Below are 22,766 nucleotides of genomic sequence, written 5' to 3'. Positions count from 1 at the left end.
CTACAATGATAGGTTTACTTAGAGGTGTAATGTTTTCAAACACAGATGCACATATTTGGCAAGACAATTAACTTCTCAAGGACTGTTCTCTAATATTCTCTTTGAGTCTGGCTCCGTTTTAGTGATGATCAAATGATCATCAATCTATGCATCTTAGCTATGCAAGGATCTCAGTTCAAATCAAACAGATCTATATTTTTAGACCTGCAGTAGCAAGTAGGGATACAAGGAAAATTAGATATATTTTTTTAATTTTAATAAAGAAAAAATACTTCTTGCTGTGGAAGTTTACATTTTACCTCAAACCACAACTAGCTTTTGAAATGCACTTAAATCAATCCCTGAAAAAAGAAACTTGTGAAATAAATATTACATAGAACAATAATCAAAGCATCAAAGCACTACAACATGTACATCAAACAATCAACAAAAAACAAGATAAGGCAAGACTACAAGATATGAAAATAGGTATTTATTTTTGTGCTGGAAAGCAACATGAAAGCTGAAATGAGAACTGAATGATTTCCTAAAACCCAGTCATACATATCTCACACACACCTACTGTATATGGTTAATCATCTCTGGTATTGAGGTAAAATCCTTTCCATATGAGCTTCCAAACTTTGTTCACACAATCTGATACAAAAAAAAGAACTTGTCACTTGCTCTTGTAAAAAAAATGAACTAGACGCATAACTTGGTAATAATGCTACAAAGCCTTTTAGTATTTGTTTTTTATACCTTGTTATTAAATAATACAGTGCAGCGGGGTCCAGGTGGAGTCATAGTAAATAATCATGTCCAGTCAACAACACAGAGCCTAGGTGTAATACTGGACTGGGGTCTGTCTCTGATGTCTCCGAGTTTGTTGTTTGTGTATTCAGCTGGATGTCCCAGTCTGGAGCGCTGACAGACCCCAAATTAGACTCTCCTTCCTGGGTATTATTCTCTGACTGATCAAAGGCAAAGTCATCTGAGTCGATTGGTGGGGATGAGATATTTAAAGCTTCTCCCTCTTCCTGGTCAGATGATTCCTTGGCAATAAAGTCACACTGGAAGAGGGTCTGGATCTGCGTGAGGAAGGGGTCCCCCTCCTCCTCTGGCAGGGGCTCCAGGTACCTGGCCAAAGATGACAGCATCTAGAGGGAGGGGATTTAGAAAAGGGGGGGTTAGTTAAATGGGACAGGCAATAAGACAGAGATAAGTCAATGAAACCTTGAACCAAAGTCGGGACGGTAGATAGACTGATCAACTGGACTGACCTTCTCCAGACAGGTGAGGTGGGAGTCCTTCCGGAAAAACCTGTCCATCTGCACACTCCTGACCAGAGCAGACAAGGATAACCTTTTAGATATTACTTAGGTACATTAGGATTCCTCAAACTTTTACCATATCAGACAAGGACCACACAAATTGATTCACTGTAAGCTAGGGGCCCCTATCTGAGGAGATCCCGCCCCAGGCCGCACTGGGGGATTCTTTTCAGTACCTCTGCTCTACATACCCAATACACTGAATGTTCCCCCGATGAACAAGTCTCAACTTTGTGATATGTGTTCACATCAGAGAATAGCTCAATCAGCCATAGGGTATGTTAGGGCCAGAATGGCCACTACAGTCGTGTCTTAACTCACCCATGTGTTTGGGAATATTTGCAGATGATCCACTGAGATCTCCTCAACATCTGTTCCCAGTCTGGAATGTCTTGGGAGGGCAGGAAGTCAAACTTGTAAGGCAGCTCTGTGGAGGAAAACACAGAGAGGCCGTCTCAGCCAGAGGAGAAACACGGGCCCTGTACTGTATATAGCAAGAACTGGCCTACATTGTGTTTGGTTTGATTGGCTCATGATCTCAAACATTTTGAGGTTTTATTTTTGCTCACGTCTATTGTACAAGTATACGTATGTATGTGTGTGTGTGTGTGTGTGTGTGTGTGCGTGTGTGTGCGTGCGTCATACTCTGTGTGTCTGAAGGTTCCTGGTTCTCTCTCACCAACAGGCAGGTGGTCTGGGAATGGGGGGAGGGGTTGGCTGGATCATATGGGCTCACTATCATCCCTATGAAGGGGGCTCCACCACGTGAGAAATAACTCTGGAACAAGCAGGATAGGAAATCAGATCACAGATATACACACTGTCTCCCGTCTAGTTCATTGAGCTAAACTCGTTTTTGTTAGCCAGGGAGACCAAGAAGTTTCATATCAAACAGTGGAACCTTGATCCTGACCAGCAGTGTTAGCCTGTATCAAAATAGAAATTAATAATTGATGTTGAATAGTCAGGTGAAATAAGGCACTATTTTCCACACATCAAAGATGTATCAGGATAAGAAGCCGACTCAGACTATTCTCTCTCGTAACTCTCTCGTAACAGGACAAGCCTGTCTTTTATTGTCACACGAACACCACAATACATGCATGCGGCCACAACACACTCATGCTGACGGTGGCCGGTGAAAAGTGTCCTCTGCATTTAACCCATCCAGGCATGTCCTTTCCTCCGGGGGGCAGGCCAGGAGCAGTGGTCGCTTTCTCGTACAGCGCCCGGGGACCAACTTCGGATGTTGTCGTCACAGGTCGGATGACGATGACGATCTGATCTTCTGCATGTTTTTAGTGGGGGGGTTATATACGGAGGAACCCCCCTGGGGGAGCACGGGGAGAACATGCAAACTCCACACAGAGAGAAAGGCCCTTACGACGAGATACCCCACCTGGGCAGTGGGCACTGAAGATATGGGGGGGAACACAACCACAGCGCCCACAGTGTCCCAGGCGAGAATCGAACTCAGGACCTTCTGACTGTGAGGCGACAGCTCTACCACTGAGCCACCGTGCCCCCAAACAAAAACCCAAACAACACATACACACAAGTACAGAGGCATTCCGGCACACAATCAGGCCAAGATGTACAATTGTAACCCTTTTACCTGGAACTGGTCCTGTGTGTTGATGTCCCGTACAGAGGGGTTGGGGTGGAAGGTGGGGTGGGAGTGGTACCAGCCCACCACACTGAAGCCCAGGGCCGACAGCGTCTCACAGGCCTGCGTCTGAGACAGAGGGTCCATCTCGCACTGCAGACCTGTACTCACACTGTTACATGGCTCTGCTGCACAGATCTACACACACACACACACACACACACAGACACAGACACACACAGACACACACACACAGACACACAGACACACACACACACACACACAATGTATTTATCATTGTCAATTATCATGAGAATCTTCATCCATATTGTTGCTTGTTGCTTCTCCACAGCTTCTTCTACCTTCAGTACTTTGTCTTCCTCATTGAAAGCTCCACCCAGCAGACCAATGACTTCTCCCCGGGACACATGGGCATGCTGAAGACCAAGACACACTTAATCACTTTAGAAACATTAGAAGAACAAAAATAATTGAGACTATTGTCTGAAATAGAAGACAAGCAATGTAGAAAATGGCTTGGCATACAGGTCAGTGCAACGATGAAAGCACAGTAAATTATCTTATGGTGCATGCAGCACACTGAAGAAACGTTCCAGCCTAATTAGTCTTGTTATATCAGTCTGATACAGTGAGCAGAACATAGCTGTGGTTGTGTGTGTATTGTATACCATGTCCATGATGAGGAGAGCCTCTGCACACACTATAACCTGGAATGGCTCCTAGGGAAAAGAGGGAAGAGGAGAGATGTTAGCATGGGAAATTAAACTGGTATGTTTAGTCTAGTCGAGTATGAAACTAGTCAACCATAGATATACTAGTTCATTTCATAATTTCATTTACAGAGTTGCAAGTGAAAAACACCACATTCCAATGGTTCTGCAAGATAAATACAAATAGCCTGCTTCCTGATTTTATATTTATTAGTTACTGGGCAAAAAATAATTCACCATCCACCCCTTGTGTGTGATACACTGATCCTTTGTTCTAGGTACACCTCGTATACTGAAGAATCTTTCTGTTAACTGGTTTTGGCATCTTTTTATTTTAAGCTTGTCAGTTTGCTTGAAACACATAAAATTCCCATCCTGAATGATGACTGACTACTTCATTGGCAACTGAATGAGAGGACAGAAGGCCACTAGTCTCACTCGAGTCTGGCAGCATAGATCTCCACTCTCGACTCGCGGGAAGTTTGGTTTAACCTAGTCTCGCTTGCCAGACTCTCTCCCTACAACAGGGATCCAATCGTTTTCAGCATGTAGCAATGAGCTAGCATTGTTGATGTTGTTTCACAGCGGCGCAGGTATTTGAAATAGACAGATTCGACATGCACAGTGGCAGAGGCATTTCAGCCGGTCAGTCAGAGCGGGTCGGAGCCAATGGCAGAGCTTACAGGAAGCAGAAAGGGCTTTTCTTCCGCTGCCGTCTGAAATGGACGGCACCAATGGCAGAGCTTATACCAGCAGCCTGTTTCCATGCAAGCGAGACGAGACGGCCACTGACCTGTACATCCTCTCCAAATGACCTGCAAGGAATCAGCTGGAATGGATCAAACGATCTAGGAGAAGGAGAAAGTCGGACCATAAGAAAAGACTAAACTCGTGATTTTTTTTTGCCTTAACTAATAAAACTGTCCTCGAACATATCATTTCTGGAATTCAGCAGGTGTACATATCATCAAACTCACCCTCTGTGTCTGGGCATCTTGCAGGGTTTTGGCTGCTTCTTCATCTCCTCTCTCCGCACAGCAAGCTCCTCTGCACTCAGATGCTGATGTACACACATGAAAATAATGAATGGTAGACTTCACCCACTAATCAAAACCTTTCAGTATACTTGCAGTGTGCATGTCAGAGAGTTGACATACCTCATATGTCTGTCCCTCCAAGTGCTTAGCATCACACCAGTTTCCCCAGTTGTCTCGCACACGACGCTTCCTGGTCCGCTATAACACACAACCAATCAGCACTTAGATCAAGGTCCAGCAAGCTCACGGTTTAGATACTTGAGGTTAGAGATCATGGTTAGGGGTTGGCAAGTAGCTACCATGCTCTGCAGTCGCTGGGCTAGCTGGTAAGCCTCCCGGACATCTTTGCCCTCCTTATGCTTGGAGCGGTCCATCACCTTGGGGCGATTATACACTGCCTGCTCTACAGAGTGAGAGATGATTGAAGAAGATTGAGATTGAAAATGGAAACAAGAATCGAAGCTTGGGAATAAATGCTCTAATAGGCGTAGCAGGCTTACCACAGTTGAAGTTGATGGCGCCTACGAGTTCCAGGTAGGTGTGTACTCTGCCAATACAGTTGACGTCTCCACAGTTCTTCAGTCCAGGGCGCACTGATGTCTTGTTCAGGTACTTTGGCTTGCTCTTCAGCCTGATGAACGACAGTAATACACACATACCGTAAATTCCGGACTATAAGGCGCACCGGTCTATAAGCCGCACCTTCAAAGGTGACTATTTTTTTCTTATATAAGCCGCGGGTGTTTTAATGGTATTTTTTGTTTTTTTTACAGTGCACACAGTGTCCGCGGTGTGGTGAAAAGAGGGCAAGAGAGGAAATTAAAACAGAAGTGGATTTATAGTTAGAAAGAGTGCTAAAGAAGAGAGAATTCCGTTTTTTATTTTTTTATTTTAGTTACTCACAGTACTATTGACCAGTCCAACTCAAAAGATATTCGGCAGTTTCACTTTGAGCTCTTGTTCCGCCGCTGTCCATCAATGGTTATGACGAGTCTCGCTGGGTACAGTACGCCAAAGCGATATCCATTGACTTTAACCTTTTCGATGATGCTGTTGTATGTTGCGCGTTTCTGTTGCACCAACGCGGAGAGGTCCTGCCGGACGAAAAAGCGCGTACCCTCCCAGGTGAGGGGCTTCTTCCCCGCAGCCTGGAGGATGAGTTGACGGTCGGGCCAGCGGAGTAGGCAGATGAAGATGGCCCTCGGTGGCAGGCCGGGGTCTGGACGTGGCCGAGGCGCCCGGTGTGCCCTGTCCACCTCTGGTGGTTTCTCGCCTTCCTTCAGGTCCAGGATGTAACACAGGATTTTGCCACGAAAGCGTCCATGTCACCAATCTCAGCTCCCTCTTTTACATTGATCAGGCGAATGTTATTTCTTTTACTCCTGCTGATTAAGTCATCAACCTGCGTGTGCAGGGGTTCGATTTGTTTTTGCATTTTATCCACTTTCGGACTCACTGTGTTGTTTTTGTCCTCCAGTGCGCTGATGCGCTTTTCCGCATTAGAAACTCTGTTCACGGTTTGCTTATTTTCTTTAGTGAGTGAGTGGATGGACTTCTGCACGTTTTCAAACTTGTTTTCAAGCTGCTCAAACCTCTGAGCGATGTCGGACTTAATCGATAGTGTTTCACGGAGTAAAAGTTTAGCCCAAGCCGTGTATCTCCAGCCTCCAGCAGGTGAGTCATTTCCTCATTCATGGCGGTGATTGCTTCGTCTTTTTCTTTCTGCTTACCTGTGTTGTGTTATGTTATGTTATGTTATGTTGTTAAAAGAGGGCAAGAGAGGAAATTAAAACAGAAGTGGATTTATAGTTAGAAAGAGTGCTAAAAAAGAGAGATTTTTTTTTTTTTTTTTTTTTAATCCATAGATAAGCCGCACCGTTATATAAGCCGCAGGGGCCAAAAAAGGCCAAAAAACGGGAAAAAAGCCGCGGCTTATAGTCCGGAATTTACGGTAATTCTTGCTTGTTTCCTCACTTGCAGAGATGCAGTGGAACAGAGTAGGGAGTGAACATGTGTATTAATATTTACCATTGGTCCAGGATGTAATTCCTGATCTTCAGATATCTTTCTGGGGTTTTGGATGGCCGTCCCTCAAAGAACTCTGGGATAGCTTGTTTCTCGTCCTCAGTGATGGTCTCCATGTCCATCTCCATTTCCTGTTCAGGGGGCTTAAGCTCCTCCTCTTCCTCCTCATCCTGGTCTTCTTCTGGTCTATAATTTGGACACTGGTTGTACTGATCGTCTACAGAATCTAAAAGAAAAAAACAATTATTGTCTAAACAACATCAGTGTAACTCCAGAAGAGAAAAGAATTGAGATCATGAGGTAGATTTACATTATGAACAACATCAGCTACAGTTACCTGCTGTATCGCTGCAGTCCTCTTCTAGTTGATGTCTTTCCCCTGTGCTCTCAGGCAGGGAGCTCAGGCTCTGAGGTATGTGGTGCAGATCAGTCATCTTCTTTGACTCTGTTATTGCTCCTGCCTGAGGGTTTTGGGGAAGTAGTGAGATAGTGTCTCTGTCTTTCTCATCCAGCCTGGTCACACCAGGCACATCTGAGCAAAGGAGGGGAGATAAGGGTTGATGACTTGGTGGAGATGGAGTGCTGTGGCTAGGTTGGTCCTTTGTGCTTTTCCCATGGCTGCTCTCAACCAGAGCCAGGCCATCCTCTGTCTTGATGGGCTCCACGTGTGTGTTCTGGCCTTGTGTGGGACTGTCTGTATGGGTCTCTGTCCGTGCAAGCTGTCCAGAGCCACATGACTCAGTCTTGAGCACAGCCTGTGGTTTATCACCTTCTTCTTCTCCACCATCACTCAGGTCATCAGTGATGTCTACCTCCTCATCCTCATCATCCGAAAGCGTCTCTATACGGACAGCGTTGGCCAGAGCAGATGCATGGCTGGAGGTAGACTGAAGAGATTGTTTGGGCACCACCACTGGGCCTGGGGGGGGGACTGCACCTCTGGGTTCTGATTTAGTCTGCAAGAATGGATGGATCATTAAAGACGTATTATGGTCATTCTTTGTATATTTATCCTGCATCCGTATTTTGGAAGCCTTCCTGAAGAATGCATTCTTGTGGAAGAGATTGAATAATTATGGAAACACCAGTTCAATTGTGTTGGGGGTGGGACTCTCTAAAAGAGACCAGAATCAGAGAGCTTGCATTGACTATTGGCAATGTGTAAATTGCATGCTACTTAGCTAGAGGACAGTACGAGAGCAGTCCACAGGTAGAAAGTCGTTAAGGCACCTTTGCGCCTCACCTTGTGTTTGAAATACTGTCTGGCATAGCTCTTGACTTGAAGAACTGTACGACTGCCCACCAACTTGGCAATCTTGGTCCACCTTCGACCAAACTGAGTCTGCAAAAGCACACACCTTTTAGACACATAGTAATCTGCACAATGCAGTCACAAATCACCTAACAAAGCCTAACATTGAATTTGGTAAAGGTCTGTATAGAGTACAAACTGTAGCAGGTAGATTCTAGAGACAGTTAAGCTCAGTGATTGCATGTTGGTGAATGCCGTATGGCGAGCAGAGAAAGAGGGAAGCTCACCAGTCCTTCCTCAAACAGCTCCTTCTCCTGTTGGGACCAGCGAGACGAGGAGCCTGAGGCCGAGGCCTTGGCTGGAGACCTGGACAACAAATAGACGGGAGGGTTGTTTCAACCAAAGTGCCAACAAAAGCCAGGGGGGATGGGGGCTGGGGGGGTGGCTGTGATTGAGTAAATGTTGAAAGATGAACAGACTTACTTCTTGACTTTGGGCTTGGTGTTATTGTCACTGTGCCAAACATTACTAGGAATCTCTTTACCTGTCAGATAATATCTAAGAGTGTGGTTAAGGACCAGCAGTTTAATAATGAATATCACAAAAAAAGAAAAAAGAAATACTCACAAAATGCAGCTACATATTGGAAGAGACATTATACCGTCTTAGTTATGTGTTGTGCAGCCTGAGACGTATATGTCTTCAGTTATATGTGTTGTGTTTAGCCTGCGAATCGGCTCGACTTCAGGCTTCCTGGAAACTCAGAGAGCTCCAAGAGACTGAAAAGACCCACATAAGATTCCACCTAGATGCAATACGGAGAGGCACAGGAAATCATTCCTGCCTGTGGCCATTGGTCTATTTAATGCCTCTCTTAAAAGAGCACCTCGGAGACGCTCAGTCTCCCTGAGACTGAGCCAGCCGATAGGTTAACTGTGCCTGGCTGAGCCACGTGTAACGTATAGGGCAAGCCGACTTAATATAAGTCCGGTGTGCAATAAAGATAATTGCATGTAATGTATACTTCTCTACGTATTTTGCTCGCTTAGACGTATTCTACTTATTTTTGCTTCCATCGCATTTACTACTGTTTATCCTATGCTATGTTGTTCTTATAATTATTCTTATTCTTCTTATTTTGCTTATTTTGCATTTACTATTGTTTACTTCATTCATGCTGTGTGTGTTCTGTGAGCGAGCTACTGCAACTTGTCCCAATTTCCCCCCGGGGATCATTAAAGTCTTTCTGATTCTGATTCTGATTCTGATAGAAAGACTGATCATGAACTCTCAGTCTCACATCAAACCCTCTGCATGTTGGAGTAGGACTTTATGTAATGCCAAAAAGAAGGGCACTAAGGAAAAACTCAGATAATTTCAGTAATTTTCAACCTGAACCCTATTTTCCTAACTTTTTTCAACCTTAACCCTATTTTCCCAACTTGTTGTGTCTGACTGATCTGAACAATTTCTGAATTTGGTCCAGTATTGAGAGCAATTTTCTGGGAGCCAAGACTATACCAACTGCTCCAAGGCTTGAGCTGAGCTCAGCACAATACAAAGGGGTCTAGATGCATAAGTTGTGATTCAGCTGACCACAATTCTAACTAAGTGTATCATTACTCAATCAATCAATCAACCAATATTTATTTATTTAAATTGCAGAATCGCCATGAAGCATGGTCCCATACACTTTACAAAGAAAGCATAGGACAAAAATAGCTATGGCAAGCAAGATAAAGCAGTTACAAACAAACAAGAAACAACACATTAAAAGGTCAACAGGGGGAAGCTCAGAAACGCTATTTAGTTTTACAGGTTGTAACTCATTCGTGCAGTTTGGCAGTAAGCCCCTTGGTAACTTTGGACCGCAATCTGCACGCCAATGTGTTTGTGATGGATTTTGAAGTCAGTGAAAGGATACTGTTCCTCCAACAGCATGTTCTCTATCACCTCTCTGTTCTCTGCGCTGATGGAGCTGTCCAGCTCCCATGGCTGTAGAGAAGAGGGAGAGACAGCAAGTCAAGAAAAGCACAAATAAATAAGGCAGTCTGAGTCAGCTTTAAAGTGTTAGCCTCGTCCCGTACCAATATCCCAGTACTGGTCTTCCACGCAGAGTGCAAGAACTGGTCCTGGAGCAGCCCGCCTCCTTCAAAGTCACTTGGATATAAAGGAAAGATGAATGTAATCAACCATGTCATGAACCTAGACATCAGCCATCACGTCTGACATCCATGCTAGCTAGCTGTAGTAGCGTTGCTTTTATCATTCATAATAGGGCAGCAACTGGACTCAAACAGTCGATTAACGTTGCGTTTACGTTACACCCGCATGGACTCGACCACATGACAATATAAACATGAATTCAACTGAGACCTTACCTAACATTTGCATCAAATTCGTCTCCTTCGATGTCAACATCAACTTCGTCCGCCATGTTGTTTAGGATATAACGTATCAACACAACAACGACGAGGGTGTGAACTGTGTGAAATCACTGCACAGTTCTGCTCACAGCGACACCGTCTGGCGGGATTTTCACTGCAATGATGCATTCACGTGTTCCGCAAAATTGCCTCTTGGCTGAATTTGGGAGTCGTAAATCTGACACTGAAGTGCTTTTGGTCGGCTATAATAGCGAAATAGATCCTCCTGTGACAAAGGTAACGTTGCTTTTGGTAATTCCCCAACTTTACTAAAAACAAAAACAAGCTATGTATTTGTGACACTACGCAGAAGAGGAATTGATGAATTGATTATTATTATCAGCTATGTAGTCTATTGTTGCATATACTTTTTCTTATTTTTTTTAACCATTGTTGACAATGGCTTGTATGCTACCCCCAAATAAATAAATAAATAAATTAATTGCAAGTGAGAGCAGCAGACTGTCAGTATTTCGGAATACATTTTAATGCAGCATAATAACAAACAAATTTAACCAAGCTGTCCTGGGTGCCTCCACCACGAACCACAGCTCAATTATTTTGAACCATTATAATTCATAGCCAGAGCATAGTCGCTTTTATCCATCTAAATTTTCCAAGGCTTGTTTGCGAAGCTTATTTGAAGTGTTATGTCTTGTGTGATGATGAACCCATGGCAGCAGCAATAGTTACAGGTCTGCTGCATGGTTTTATATGACACACATGACAGCATAGGAATATGTCTCAGAGCCATGCCCCTCATTTTGTTTGGAGCAATTTCAGTCTATAGTGTGCTTATTTCCCTTTCCTTCGTGGATCAGATAAGATTTAAGAGCAATGCCTGACCACCAAATGTATTATATCCAATACTGTGGTGTGGATGCAAACAGGATAAAAGACAACACAATTAAAGACAACAAAAATGTTTTATTTAGAAATTCACAGTTTCTAATGGCACTACAGTTTTTGTAGTTACACTCACTTCTGCTCAAAAACACTGTGCAGCTCTTCAGAGTAATCAGAGAGAGGGAGAAAGAAGAAAAGAGATGCCTGAAAGGAGAGCACTTGACATACAAGGTAGAATAGAAAAAACAAAAAGGCATGAGGAGTTACACAAAGTGCACACTGAGCTCCTATAGGACTTCTCAAAGGGTAATCTCTCTATTCAGCGTGTTCAGAGTAGTCTTTCTCTCATAACACAGGCACGCACACGAGACGAGAGCAACAAGGAACCTCACTCGCATGCATACAGGTTTACACACTCGCACACAAACAGGAGATCATAAACATTCAAAATAAAAGTACAAAAAAAAGTTGTGATTTGCTGGGCGTGTGGAACATAGTCACATTAAAATATAGTGTTCCAATTCATACCCATCCTCACTGCGTTCCCTTTATTCAAGAGGACCCATTCAAGTCCTGCTCCTCAGAAACCACAACTTTCACTCACGGTGGCGCAAACGGTCAAATGACGACATGACAGGTGAATACACATACAGTATATAAAAGACTTCAGTGAGTGAGCTAGAGTGAGAATGAAGATACACAGAGACAGCGCTATTGGGAAAGCAGGCGTGCGGACCGGTTAAGCATTTCAATCTAATGGGAACTAGAGTGGTTAATAAAATATGCATATCACAATGAGATCTCTCTCCACAGCCACCACGGACAAATGCGTGTCAGAGGTGACTGTGGTGGAGATGAATATGCAGAGAGGTGAGAGGGGACCAGGGAGGCTGGTCAGTAGAGGTAATTAAGTTATCATGGGAGTGTAGAGTTTCAGATGTCAGAAGAGACAATTTCTCCGTCTCTGATTAGTTACCAAGCCCAACCAAACAGAGCCAGTCAGAAAATCACATACTGTTAAAAAAACGAATACCCCTTTTCACATCTGATCATATCCTACTTAAATATTAAAACGAATGTCTTAGGTCAATCAGGACGAGGTAAAGTCAGTCAGTTAGCCATCCAGCAAAGACCCTGAAACAAGCACACAGGAGGCAAGACAAGAATACACAAACAGCCTGCCTTCAGCCCATTATCTCTTTCTGCTACTTTAACTCCCCAACAGCTGTGAAAACACGCAAAAGCAGCAGTGTGATAAATCCTCATAGGCCTCTGAGGTGTGTGGTAAATATATTACTCTGTGTCGGATAGGACATGCGACTGCCATGACGCCTGTCTGATATGTGTGGTTGAGGCTTGCCGAGTGAGGAGGCATCAGTTTCAGAGACTAGACTCTCCAGCAATTTGCAGCAAATGATAATTATAGAAACTCGCATAGCGTAAAAACATAAAAGTAGTGTGTGGATGAGCCATCCACTGTGACCGTGTGACAGTACCGTTGAGTGTACTTTATATTGCATTACTCGTATGAAACACGCTGACATGGACATACTACTGTGACACTGCAGGCTCGGGAGACTGGGAGGCCAAGGTCTGTACTATACAGTTAATGTACAGGATAAATCTGTCGAGGAATTTAAATAAATAAATAGATAAATAAAACTGGACTCTCAGTGCCCCCTGCAGGGCCCCAGTAGGTGTGTGTCTGACAGTGTGTGTAAACATTCACTTTTCCATCTGTACTGGCCTAAATCAATCCAACCACTTAGGCAACCGCCAGCTTGACGCACGACTCATTTATAGATGAAAACGATCGACTATGGCTGGACTCTAGTCTGCTTGACCTGGTTTGACCTGCCTCACAGTTGCACGATCTACTGTAACAATAGACTTATTTCCTCACTTGGCGTGAGGGTGTGTCTCTCTCTCTGTGTGGGTGGGTACAAGGTTTTTGGGCCCAGCCCAAACTGCCTCAATATGGCGAGCATTTCATTGTAGACTAGTAGGATTTTGAGACTGCTGCTATTGTGTTTTGTAATGTGGGCTAAAGTGAGACAATAGACCGATGCTGAATACATTTCTTCATTCAGCTCTGATGGTTGGCTTGGAATTAACAGAGACAGAGAGAGAGAAAGAGAGATAGAGAGATGTGAGTGTCTGGTCTAAAGTATATGAAAGGTTAACACTCTGGTCCCATACAAACAACTGTACTCGTGTTAGGTTGGAACGACAGATTGCACGAAATGATGGCCATGGAAGACAGACGGAAATGAGAAGCATAATAAATATTTTGTCATCCTCCACAGTTCTCTCATGACGACGTGTTATCCGAAAGAGCAGCTTAATACTTCTTGAGGCCCCCGAAGAAGCATGGAACTAGAGTTGGGGCTCACCCCAGCTAGCATCTCTCCTCACTGTGCTCTATATGGGGGGGAAGCCACTGGTGCTCAACTGCCATGGACCAATGTGCTTATCCAGGAGAAAATAGCTCATCCGCACTTCAATGGATTTGACTTGTATTTATGTTTCACTCCGCACCATAGTGTCTCTCTCTTAAAGTTTCACTCCGCACCAAAGTGTCTCTTTCTGTCCAAAAGGAAATAGTACATCAACAATCATTTGAATTTCATTTTTTCATCATAAAAGGTCTAGAACAGATATAAAGGCACATAAGCGTAAACAGGTCTCTGATAGGAGGGGCTATAAACTTCAGGGGAGGAGTGGATGATGCTGAGCTACTGTCGCCATGGCCACTTCAGTTCCATGGTGCGCTTAGGTGCCCATGGGAGTTGTGGTTCTTTGAGATGTGGCGAGACCTCATCTCCTCACTATGCCCATCGAGTCTGCGACCATATAGTCCGTGTATGGGTGTGAGCATTAAGTTGTACACAAGCGACTCTGAACTGCACAAAGAAGAGTGAACACACAGGTCCGTGTGTGTGTGTGTGTGTATTCAGATGTGTCCACTGACAGCTGTCACTCCTATGGTCCCAACACTGATCTCCTTGTTTCCCTTCATCAGATGCTGCAGGCTGGGCAGAGAGCCGACGCCTGGCACGGAGTGGAACTGCAGCTCCGCCTGTCGCGACTTCCGCCGCTTCACCGAGCGCTTCTCCTGACGAGACTTGGGAGGAGGCGGATGGAGGGCAAAAGGCAGGGCGTGGCCATTGCACAGGCCCGAGGAGAAGACGGGAGAGGGAGGGGGGAGGCGGCTTGTGTAGGACTCCTCGGAGTGGATGGACGAGCTACAGCTGCTGGTCTCTGAGGGCACCTCCTTGGAGGAGTAGGAGGACAATGACGACACCTCCTCTACAGCGGGCTGGAGAGGCGGAGGCGGAGGAGGAGGAGGAGGGGGTGGAGGTGGGAGAGGCAGGCAGGGCTGGAAGCCATTACAGTTGGGAAGCCCGTTTGTGAGCGGAGCAGAGGGGTCGGACGCCGTCACTATCTCAACCTTGTCCGACAATTTTGTCTTGCAGCGCTTTTTCTACAGGAGAAAAATAAGAGACGGAGCGAATGATAAACACAGGGTTCAAAGAACAACTTTAAGGTGCAACTAATAATTCAAGACTATATTAACCACCTTTGTGCTAGACACTACACTAGCTTTATTATTTGAAGTAAGTCATGATGCTCTTCAATGCTTACATTAGAACTAGAACACTACAAAAGTAAAGCAAACATGGATTCCCAGTCCATGTGAGTGGTACAGGGAATGTGTCACTGAGTGTAGGATGAGGTCACACACATGGGTCAGAGAAGGGTGGGAGAGTTCAATGGAGAATGATGGAATTTATGAGATCAAGTATTTGGGAGAAACGGATATTACTGACAGGAATATGTGAACAAAGTATTCACACCTGACCCTTATTGCTTATTGCTGCAGTGCTGTGCTAGGATTCAAGACCACAGTGTCAGCAAAGAAGTGGTCAACAGACAAGTCAGCTACTTGTAGTGGGGTGACATGCGGGCTGAGTCTTAACGCTCCTCAGCAGCTCCCTTTCCTCGTGTCTAATACATTGCCACTTTTATCCTACTACAGATCAGTGACCCATAGCATTGAGAGACAGCCCTGCTCCAACCCACTCACAGACTGACTGACTGACACCAGAACACACAGCACTCAGAATGGCTGGCACAGCCAACGGCAGCAGTTGGAATAGACACTGTACCTTTTTCTCTGGAGAAAACCTTAGAGGTTCTACAATGTACAAGTCATCTGGACCTACTGAACAGGGGAGAAAGGGGCCAGGTTAATGATGGAATGGGAAACAGGAATACATACATGTAAAAAGCATGAAACGACCTTGCAAGTAGTAGTATTAAGGCTAAGCCAGCAGAATTTCACATTCTAATCAAAGAAAACAGTATGTATTTTCAAAGAGGTCAACACTGAAGGTTATATACACTGTATATGTATATGCAATTTGATTTAAAAAAAAAAAGAAGGTTAGCCTGAAATAGCATAAGTTGTTACTGCCAATAAATTGTTATTACTACTTGCAAATGTCCATCAAGAGCCAGCAAAGCATTGTGCTTTATTATTATAGTCCTTTAGCCTGCAGGTGGACACAAGCTGGCAATGACAGCCTCTCAGCCTCAAGGGCAAACGCGTGTGCACGCACACACACACACACGCACGCGCACACACACACACACACACACACACACGCACACACACACACGCACACACACGCGCACACACACACACACACACACACACACACACACACACACACACACACACACACACACACAGAAGCACACAGCGGAGGAATAATGAGCGACAGGGAGCGTTTTTGGTTTCATGAGTGAAAGGCTCAATTCTTTTATTGCTTGCAGCAGCCACTCCCTAGCTCCCGTAGCTCGCTTCTGCCCCCTGCAGGGAGACTGCAGGGATATCAGCCACTCAGAACGGTGCCGTGTGTACGAGGAAGCAACAGAGATCAAGTGTGAGGAAAGACACAGAAGAAAGAGTGAAGAAGAGAGTGTAAGAAATGGTCACAGTCATGCGGCTAGCTAGCGCTGCGGTAGCTTGATGAGGTTAGCAAGAACATGATCTGTGCCATTTGTCACCGATGGGGCTACTATGACTGTGATATCTTGAGTCTCAATGTTGCTTAATGACAGATGAGGGAGGAGAAACACACAACACATGGAAAAACATTCAGAGGACAGGTTTGAGGAGAGACGTGTCAACTCTGTGTGTGTGTGTGTGTGTGTGTGTGTGTGTGTGTGTGTGTCAGTGTGTGTGGCGCTTACCTTCTGTAGAAGAGAACTGGAACGACTTGGAGCGGACAAGCGGACAGGTCACCCTGCGCTTTAGACTCATATCATCATAAGAGGAGAAGCATCTGACAAGAAAAGACAAGACGCTCGCATTTGTAAAGTGTTGACAATGTCCCACTACCCACCGCAGTCAGTGGGAGGACAAGGAGAACAGCAATAAGCAAGCAAAAATAACAGCTGAGGTATGTAACGTCTTCTATTCAGAAGCAGGGGCTGGCTGGAGGGGATCATTATAACAGACCTGAGAAAGCACAAACAATAATTATGCATAACTGAGGGAACCTAAAGCCAGACTTAACACAACGGTCCTATTTATACGTGGTAGAAGTGCAAGTGTGTGTGTGTGTGTGTGTGTGTGTTTGTGTGTACCAACCTCTTGGGGCTGGGGTAGTGGTTGCTCTTGGGCAGGGCAGCAGGGTTGGTGTGAGGGCTGGGAGAGGAGCTGCGGCAGCACTGCAGACACAGCAGCAGGCCCAGACATAGACACAGGACCAGAGACACCACGAGGTAACTCTGCCGGTCAGATACCTGGAGAGAGAAAGCAAACCAACCAAAGTGAATTGCAGTGCAGTATTCTGCTGCAAATAAAATACAATTAAAATAACATTTGGTGTTAGCTAAGCGCAGGGACAGAACAAAATATTTGCTTGGCCCAACAGAATCTCTTTCCCTCAGTCAGTAGTGTCACCAAACTCATCTACGCTGTCCATCAATAACTGTATGTCCATTGACTTTTTCTTATTCCAAAGCATATCTGAATAAGCAAATATGTCAAAGGTCGAAAACAAAAACAAAAAACAAGTTAGACTGATACATCCATCACCACGACACACATTCTTCTATTCATTATATTCTTTTATGCATTTAAAGAGCCCCTTTTGCACATTTATGTCATGTGAAAAGCCACCTGGTGGCTGCTGGCAGATTGCAACCAAGAGTGTTTGACTGGGGTAAGGAAAATGCAGCAAGACCTTTGAGATGGAAGACAAATATTTTGCATTCTCCCACCTCCAATGCTAGTCCAGTCTAAAGTAAACACAATGTATGATTAGCTATAGACAAAACAGCCTAGCTTCCTATCTAGACTGGAGGCCATACTGTGAGCTTGGGTCACAACAACATGTAGGAATTTGTCTTCAGATTGATTAATGGGAGCAGCGATGCCATCTGTCCACAAACTCTTATCCACATTCATTTGTTTTGTCAGATCTTTCCTTCACACCCCAAAGTAAACCAAGGCAAACAGTGTCTTTTAGAGTTCCGCCATCTCCTTTCCCAGTACTTTTAGCAATAGCACTAATGATCTATTTTTGCATTTTGTTCATTGAACCGTTTGCTGGAGGACATGCAAATAATAAAAGATGGAAGCTTTGCCACATAAGTCTTGTGATTAGTATAATAATCTTTAATAATCCCAGAAAGATGACGGTTGACGTCTTTCCAGTATTTCCATGATCAACTTCACGCTTGCAAATGTTTCCCCACAGTCTCTGATCATTGTAGGTTCAGCCTGGAGGGAACACATGTTTTCAATGGTGCTCTTTGATGTTTGTGTCCTTGCTGTGCTTTGGTATCTAGCTGCTATCTCAGTTACACTAATTAGACTTGCAAACCCAGCCTGGCTACAAACAATGTGTTGGGTCAGTTAAGATCAGCAGGCAGTAAACCAAACAACTTTTTTCTGGGTTTCCCAACTGCAGATCTCAAAGTTGGACAGTAACTAACTACCTTGTAACAATAGTATTTACCTCTCTCTGGAGCTGGCTGACTGTCACGGTGAGATTGAGCATCAGTTTAGTAGTATTCTCCAGCTGGCTCTGCAGAACATGGATGGAATCTGTCTGCCTCTGGTCCTGAACAGACACAGAAGAAGCAAAACACAACAGTTACGCGACCATCACTCAATCATACACTGACATGATTGTTAACAGTCTCTGCTTCAACGTCTCTAGATCAACTGACCTGCTCCTCAGCGATGCGCGAGGTGTTCTGCAGTTTGATGATGGTCTTGTTGAAGGCTCTCTGCATCTCTTCCATCTGCTTACGGTATCTGAACAACACAAATGCAAAAACCGATCTTATGACTTTCACAATGTAATACCTGGATACCTGGTAGAATCTCATTGGTCATATGTCTCTATACTAAGCAGTTTCTAACATAATTAAAACAAGAGCTCTGCAATTGTGATTATAATAATATGATTCTGATGTCTGTTGTGTTCAGTGGCATCACCTCTGGCTGAGTTCCTCCAGGTATCTGCTGGACAGACTCATGTTCATCTCCAGAGATTTGATCCTGTTGTTCAGCCTCATGAACACACTCTCCTTCTGGCTGGAGCCGTGCACCGCTCCCCCATTCAGTAATGCTCCGTTTCCGTTCACCGCTGCACCGCCATAATCCACTCCATTCTGCAGCTCCGCATAGAAGTCGGTAGCTGTCCTGTGGATATTCCCATTGCCGTTGGTACTCAGAAGGGAGTCATCTACCAAGTCTTCCCCTCGATGGGGCTCTCCGGCCTGGGTGAGTGGGTCACCCTGCTCCCCATGGGTCTGGGAAGCCTGGAGGTTGTGTTTCTGCGAGTCCCCACTGTCTGCTCCTGACCTTACTGTGTCTGTGTGAGTGTCGGGCAGCTGGGAGAGCTGTGGGGGATCTGTGGGCACTTCAGTGGGAGGGGGGATCGGGTCTGTGGGCCTGGAGGCCACGGAAAGAGGCTGGACAGGCTGCTCCTTAACAGGGGGAACCGAAGTGTCTACGTGAGTAGGGGGTGTCTCGGAGGCCAGAGGCTGTAAGGGAGAGCTGAGGGTAGGAGTGGGGGTGGCGCTGCTGGCCTGTTGCGTCTCTGGAACGGAGACCTCTTTGAGGGTAGGTGTGGGGACAGGGTCCAGGGCTGCGTCTTTGATGGGAGGTAGTGGTTTTTCCTCATGGGTGGGGGTGGGGAGGGACAGGGGCGTGTGGGAGAAACTGTGTGGGGGGATGTGAGGGGTGGAGGTCCTGCTGGGCTCCAGGAGATTGTGGGACTCCGTGTGTGTGTCAGAGGTGTTGGTGTTGGGATGTGTGTGCACGGTGGGCACCTCAGCGGGGAGTTTGCCCTCAATTTGGCTCTGGAGCGGGATCTCAGGCTCTGGAACTTTTTCTGTGAGGGGAAGGGTTTCCTGGGTGGATGCGGGCACAGGGACAGGGATTTGCGGAGGTGTGTGTGTGAGGGCAGGGGTGTCTGCATCGGGTTGTGTCTCCTTTTGAGCGGCCGGTTGTCTCCGCCGCAGGCTGCGCTCTCTCTCCTTGGCCAGCCTGGCTGAGCACCAGCGATGGAGCAGCTCGTGCAGGGTGGCCATGCAGGACAGAGAGAGGGAGGAGAGGGAGGAGAAGGGACAGTACACCTGGCTCTCCCTCCGCCTCGCTCTCGCCTCCCTCCTCAGCTGCTCCTCTCTCTCGTCTTCTTCCTCCTCCTCTCCCTCCTCCTCCATCAGGGTGACAGTAGACTGTCTGGGCTCCTCCTCTTCCTCCTCCTCCTCCACCAGAGTGACAATCTGTCTGTCTTCAGGGGATTCATGTGATGACGAGGAGGGTGTGGGAGTGTCTTTGGAGAGCTCTGAATCTTCGTGGGGAGCAGGGTGCTCTGGCACTGCAGTCTCCAGTCTGAGGTAAAGAAATGGGTCATGATTTAGCAGCAGATTCATGGACAATAGCATTGCTGACATTTGACTGTAGGTCTGCATTTATTGTGCTTTGTATGTCATGTTTTGTTTGGAGGGTATTAATAGGTACGTGTTGTAAAAGCATCCTATCTCTCTGCATCTTTGTGTGATACATTAATGGAATTTCCATTTTAATTGGGGTGTTGTTGGTCTATTGTGTGTCTTACGTTGCAGTTTCACTGATGGTTGCAGTGGGTTTGAGCAGAACTTCTGTGCTCCCCTCCGTTTCATTCTGGGCCTCCGCTGTTGCATTGGCTAGAAGTTGGACAAACACACAAAATGAAAGGAGCTCAGAACGGGACTTTGAGAACTCCTGGTCGCAGTTTAAGATTACAACTTGGCCGCGGTACGTTTCTGCTAACTCCTATGTGGCTGTCAGTGCTGCCATGTAGAACAGAGAACCTTTTGCCAAACCTGTGGTTGGCAAGCCCATGTTTGGGAAAGGCAGAAATACTGTCAACCGGTCTATTCCAGTTAGAACCGATCTCTCTCCCACAATCTTTCCCTCACTTGCTCTGTGGGTGTAAATACAGTAGGCATCAGACTCATCAGCACTAACTGCAGGGAGCCAGCACTAAGTTCAGTTCAGTTCAAGAGAAATGGTCACAAAGCCAAACTTTGTGGAGTTGATCTATTGACAGTAAATGAAAGGCTGGCGTTGTGGGCTGCCTTTAAAGCCAAAAGGTTCTTTAATTCACAGCCACAATGGCAACTTTCAATTGAATTTCTGAACAAAGACTGAGCCTCTTTCTGGAGGAATAGCCATGAGCACTCCCACGGCTTTCACAGTCTGCCTTCTATTTGTCGCCTGTGGAGCAACTCCCAAATAAGAATCTCCCGTTTTTAGTTTAAGGACAGACTTCTCATGCGCAGAAATCTCCACAAAACTATGCAAGGTCGTATGGGAAAATAGAAGCAATAGGATAATTCTGTGTCAGGGTGGATTTTTCCCTTCAATTTGCTGCCACAGGGGTAAAGTTGCGTAAGAGAGACGTGACTCCCGGTGGGGTGAACAGGGCTTAAGGGGCAGGACTGGCGTCATAGACCCCCTCAGTGTTAATAGGACTCAGCTCCACTCCGCCTCAGACTAGAACAGTAGAACACAGATAGCCACAGTTCTGCTGAAACCCTGCCTGAGACCTCCTGCCAAGAGCCAAATAAACATCTGGCTCACTCACCAAACACACATTATGCAGGCGCACGACACACACACACACACACACACACACACACGCGCGCGCACACAAGCTATGCATATGCTAACACTTAAGAGACAGCGAAAAAAGAATGACCCAGTTTCAGAGCCAGCTAATCTAAACAATATGTGGTAAAGAGAAGTTGGCTTCAGTCAAACTTAGCATGCCAGTGGTGAGAGAGAGAGACACATGCCAGAAGTGAGAGACAGAAAAGAAGAAAAGAGGAAACTGAACAAAGTGTGTGCAGATTGAGGAAGACACTAATGTTACTAAACTGATGACTGAACAAAAATTGCCAATCGATAATATGCCCGAGGCCCTCAAGTACGTCGTCAGATGAATATGGCTTCAGACCAGACCGGGTGACGCATGCTGACCCATCTCCAAACCAAACAGACCCATTTTGAAGATGTTGACACGGAAATGATTCATTGTTCTACATGGTTGAACCAGTTCTGTGTGATATCTTCCCGACAAGGTGTGTGGTTATGCAAACAGAACAAAGCAGAAAGAATGCCAGAGCCTAGTTTTCCTCTTTTCCTTTCCGAGAAAGAACAGGAAGAGTTTCCTTAGAACATCTCTTTGACACCATGGTTTAGAGTTACTTACGTTACTCTGTTCACTTACAGTGTACAGAGTAACGTTACTCTGTTCACTTACAGTATATAGAGAAACGTTACTCTGTTCACTTACAGTATATAGAGTAACGTTACTCTGTTCACTTACAGTGCACAGAGTAATGTTACTCTGTTCACTTACAGTGCACAGAGTAACGTTACTCTGTACACTGTAAGTGAACAGAGTAACGTTACTCTGTACACTGTAAGTGAACAGAGTAACGTGCACGTAGAAAACTGGGTTGCAAGATGGCAGCACTTTTACACGTCTCCCACAGAAGACTTTTTAACCAATGTAAAGTTATTTACAGAACTGAGTCTGTGGCCATTTCTCCACAGCTTCACAGCAAACCACAGTTCCAGGAAGACAGATAATAAAGCAACATTTGAGGGGGGAAGAAGGATAAAGATAATGAGGGGCAATTCAAAGTTGTTGTTTTTCCAGGCCGGTCACTTAAGAACAAATCATTTTTGACACGGACGGTTAGGGCAAGAGGTTAGCCTCTTGGGAGAGGAGGAGAGGGGATCAAGTAAAAACTCTGACATACAAACGTTCAACGTTAACGGACATAACCGACAACATTACACAACAAACAACATGGCCTTTAACAATGGGCAGTACAACAAATGGAGAGCAGGGAGCAAAGGGGTGAGGAAATAAATCAATAAATGAGACTGGGCAGCAAGCAGAATGCAACACAGTATAACAAAACAAACGGCACAAATCATACAAGA

At 45.4% G+C, this 22,766-nt stretch overlaps 2 protein-coding genes across 2 annotated transcripts in view; both read right to left on the bottom strand.

Annotated features, from left to right (window-relative positions):
• Positions 1-347: 347 nt before the first annotated feature.
• Positions 348-10,401, bottom strand: mysm1 (Myb-like, SWIRM and MPN domains 1; the record flags this gene model as incomplete). The annotated part of the gene is made up of 20 exons (XM_083647534.1): positions 348-1,139; positions 1,263-1,320; positions 1,635-1,740; positions 1,959-2,091; positions 2,929-3,117; positions 3,282-3,356; positions 3,609-3,659; positions 4,444-4,498; positions 4,628-4,710; positions 4,808-4,885; positions 4,987-5,090; positions 5,188-5,318; positions 6,716-6,938; positions 7,050-7,668; positions 7,956-8,054; positions 8,252-8,330; positions 8,448-8,522; positions 9,889-9,959; positions 10,052-10,124; positions 10,346-10,401. 20 exons carry the CDS (start codon positions 10,399-10,401, stop codon positions 783-785), a joined length of 2,715 nt encoding a protein of 904 aa, XP_083503660.1. The 3' UTR covers positions 348-782.
• A 924-nt stretch (positions 10,402-11,325) lies between these two features.
• Positions 11,326-22,766, bottom strand: part of suco (SUN domain containing ossification factor) — a 53,479-nt gene continuing 42,038 nt past the window's right edge. Inside the window, exons 16-23 of the mRNA XM_083647599.1 lie at positions 20,386-20,473; positions 18,756-20,159; positions 18,485-18,572; positions 18,271-18,375; positions 16,896-17,050; positions 16,496-16,587; positions 15,406-15,461; positions 11,326-14,720 (exon numbers count right to left, since the gene is read on the bottom strand). Of these exons, the coding sequence (XP_083503725.1) occupies positions 14,190-14,720; positions 15,406-15,461; positions 16,496-16,587; positions 16,896-17,050; positions 18,271-18,375; positions 18,485-18,572; positions 18,756-20,159; positions 20,386-20,473 (2,519 nt within the window). The 3' untranslated portion in view covers positions 11,326-14,189. The remainder of the gene's footprint in view (positions 14,721-15,405; positions 15,462-16,495; positions 16,588-16,895; positions 17,051-18,270; positions 18,376-18,484; positions 18,573-18,755; positions 20,160-20,385; positions 20,474-22,766) is intronic.

The sequence above is a fragment of the Poromitra crassiceps genome (genome assembly GCF_964638095.1).
Source record: "Poromitra crassiceps genome assembly, chromosome: 12".
Taxonomy (NCBI): Eukaryota; Metazoa; Chordata; class Actinopteri; order Beryciformes; family Melamphaidae; genus Poromitra; species Poromitra crassiceps.
This window is presented reverse-complemented; position numbering and strand designations above follow the sequence as displayed.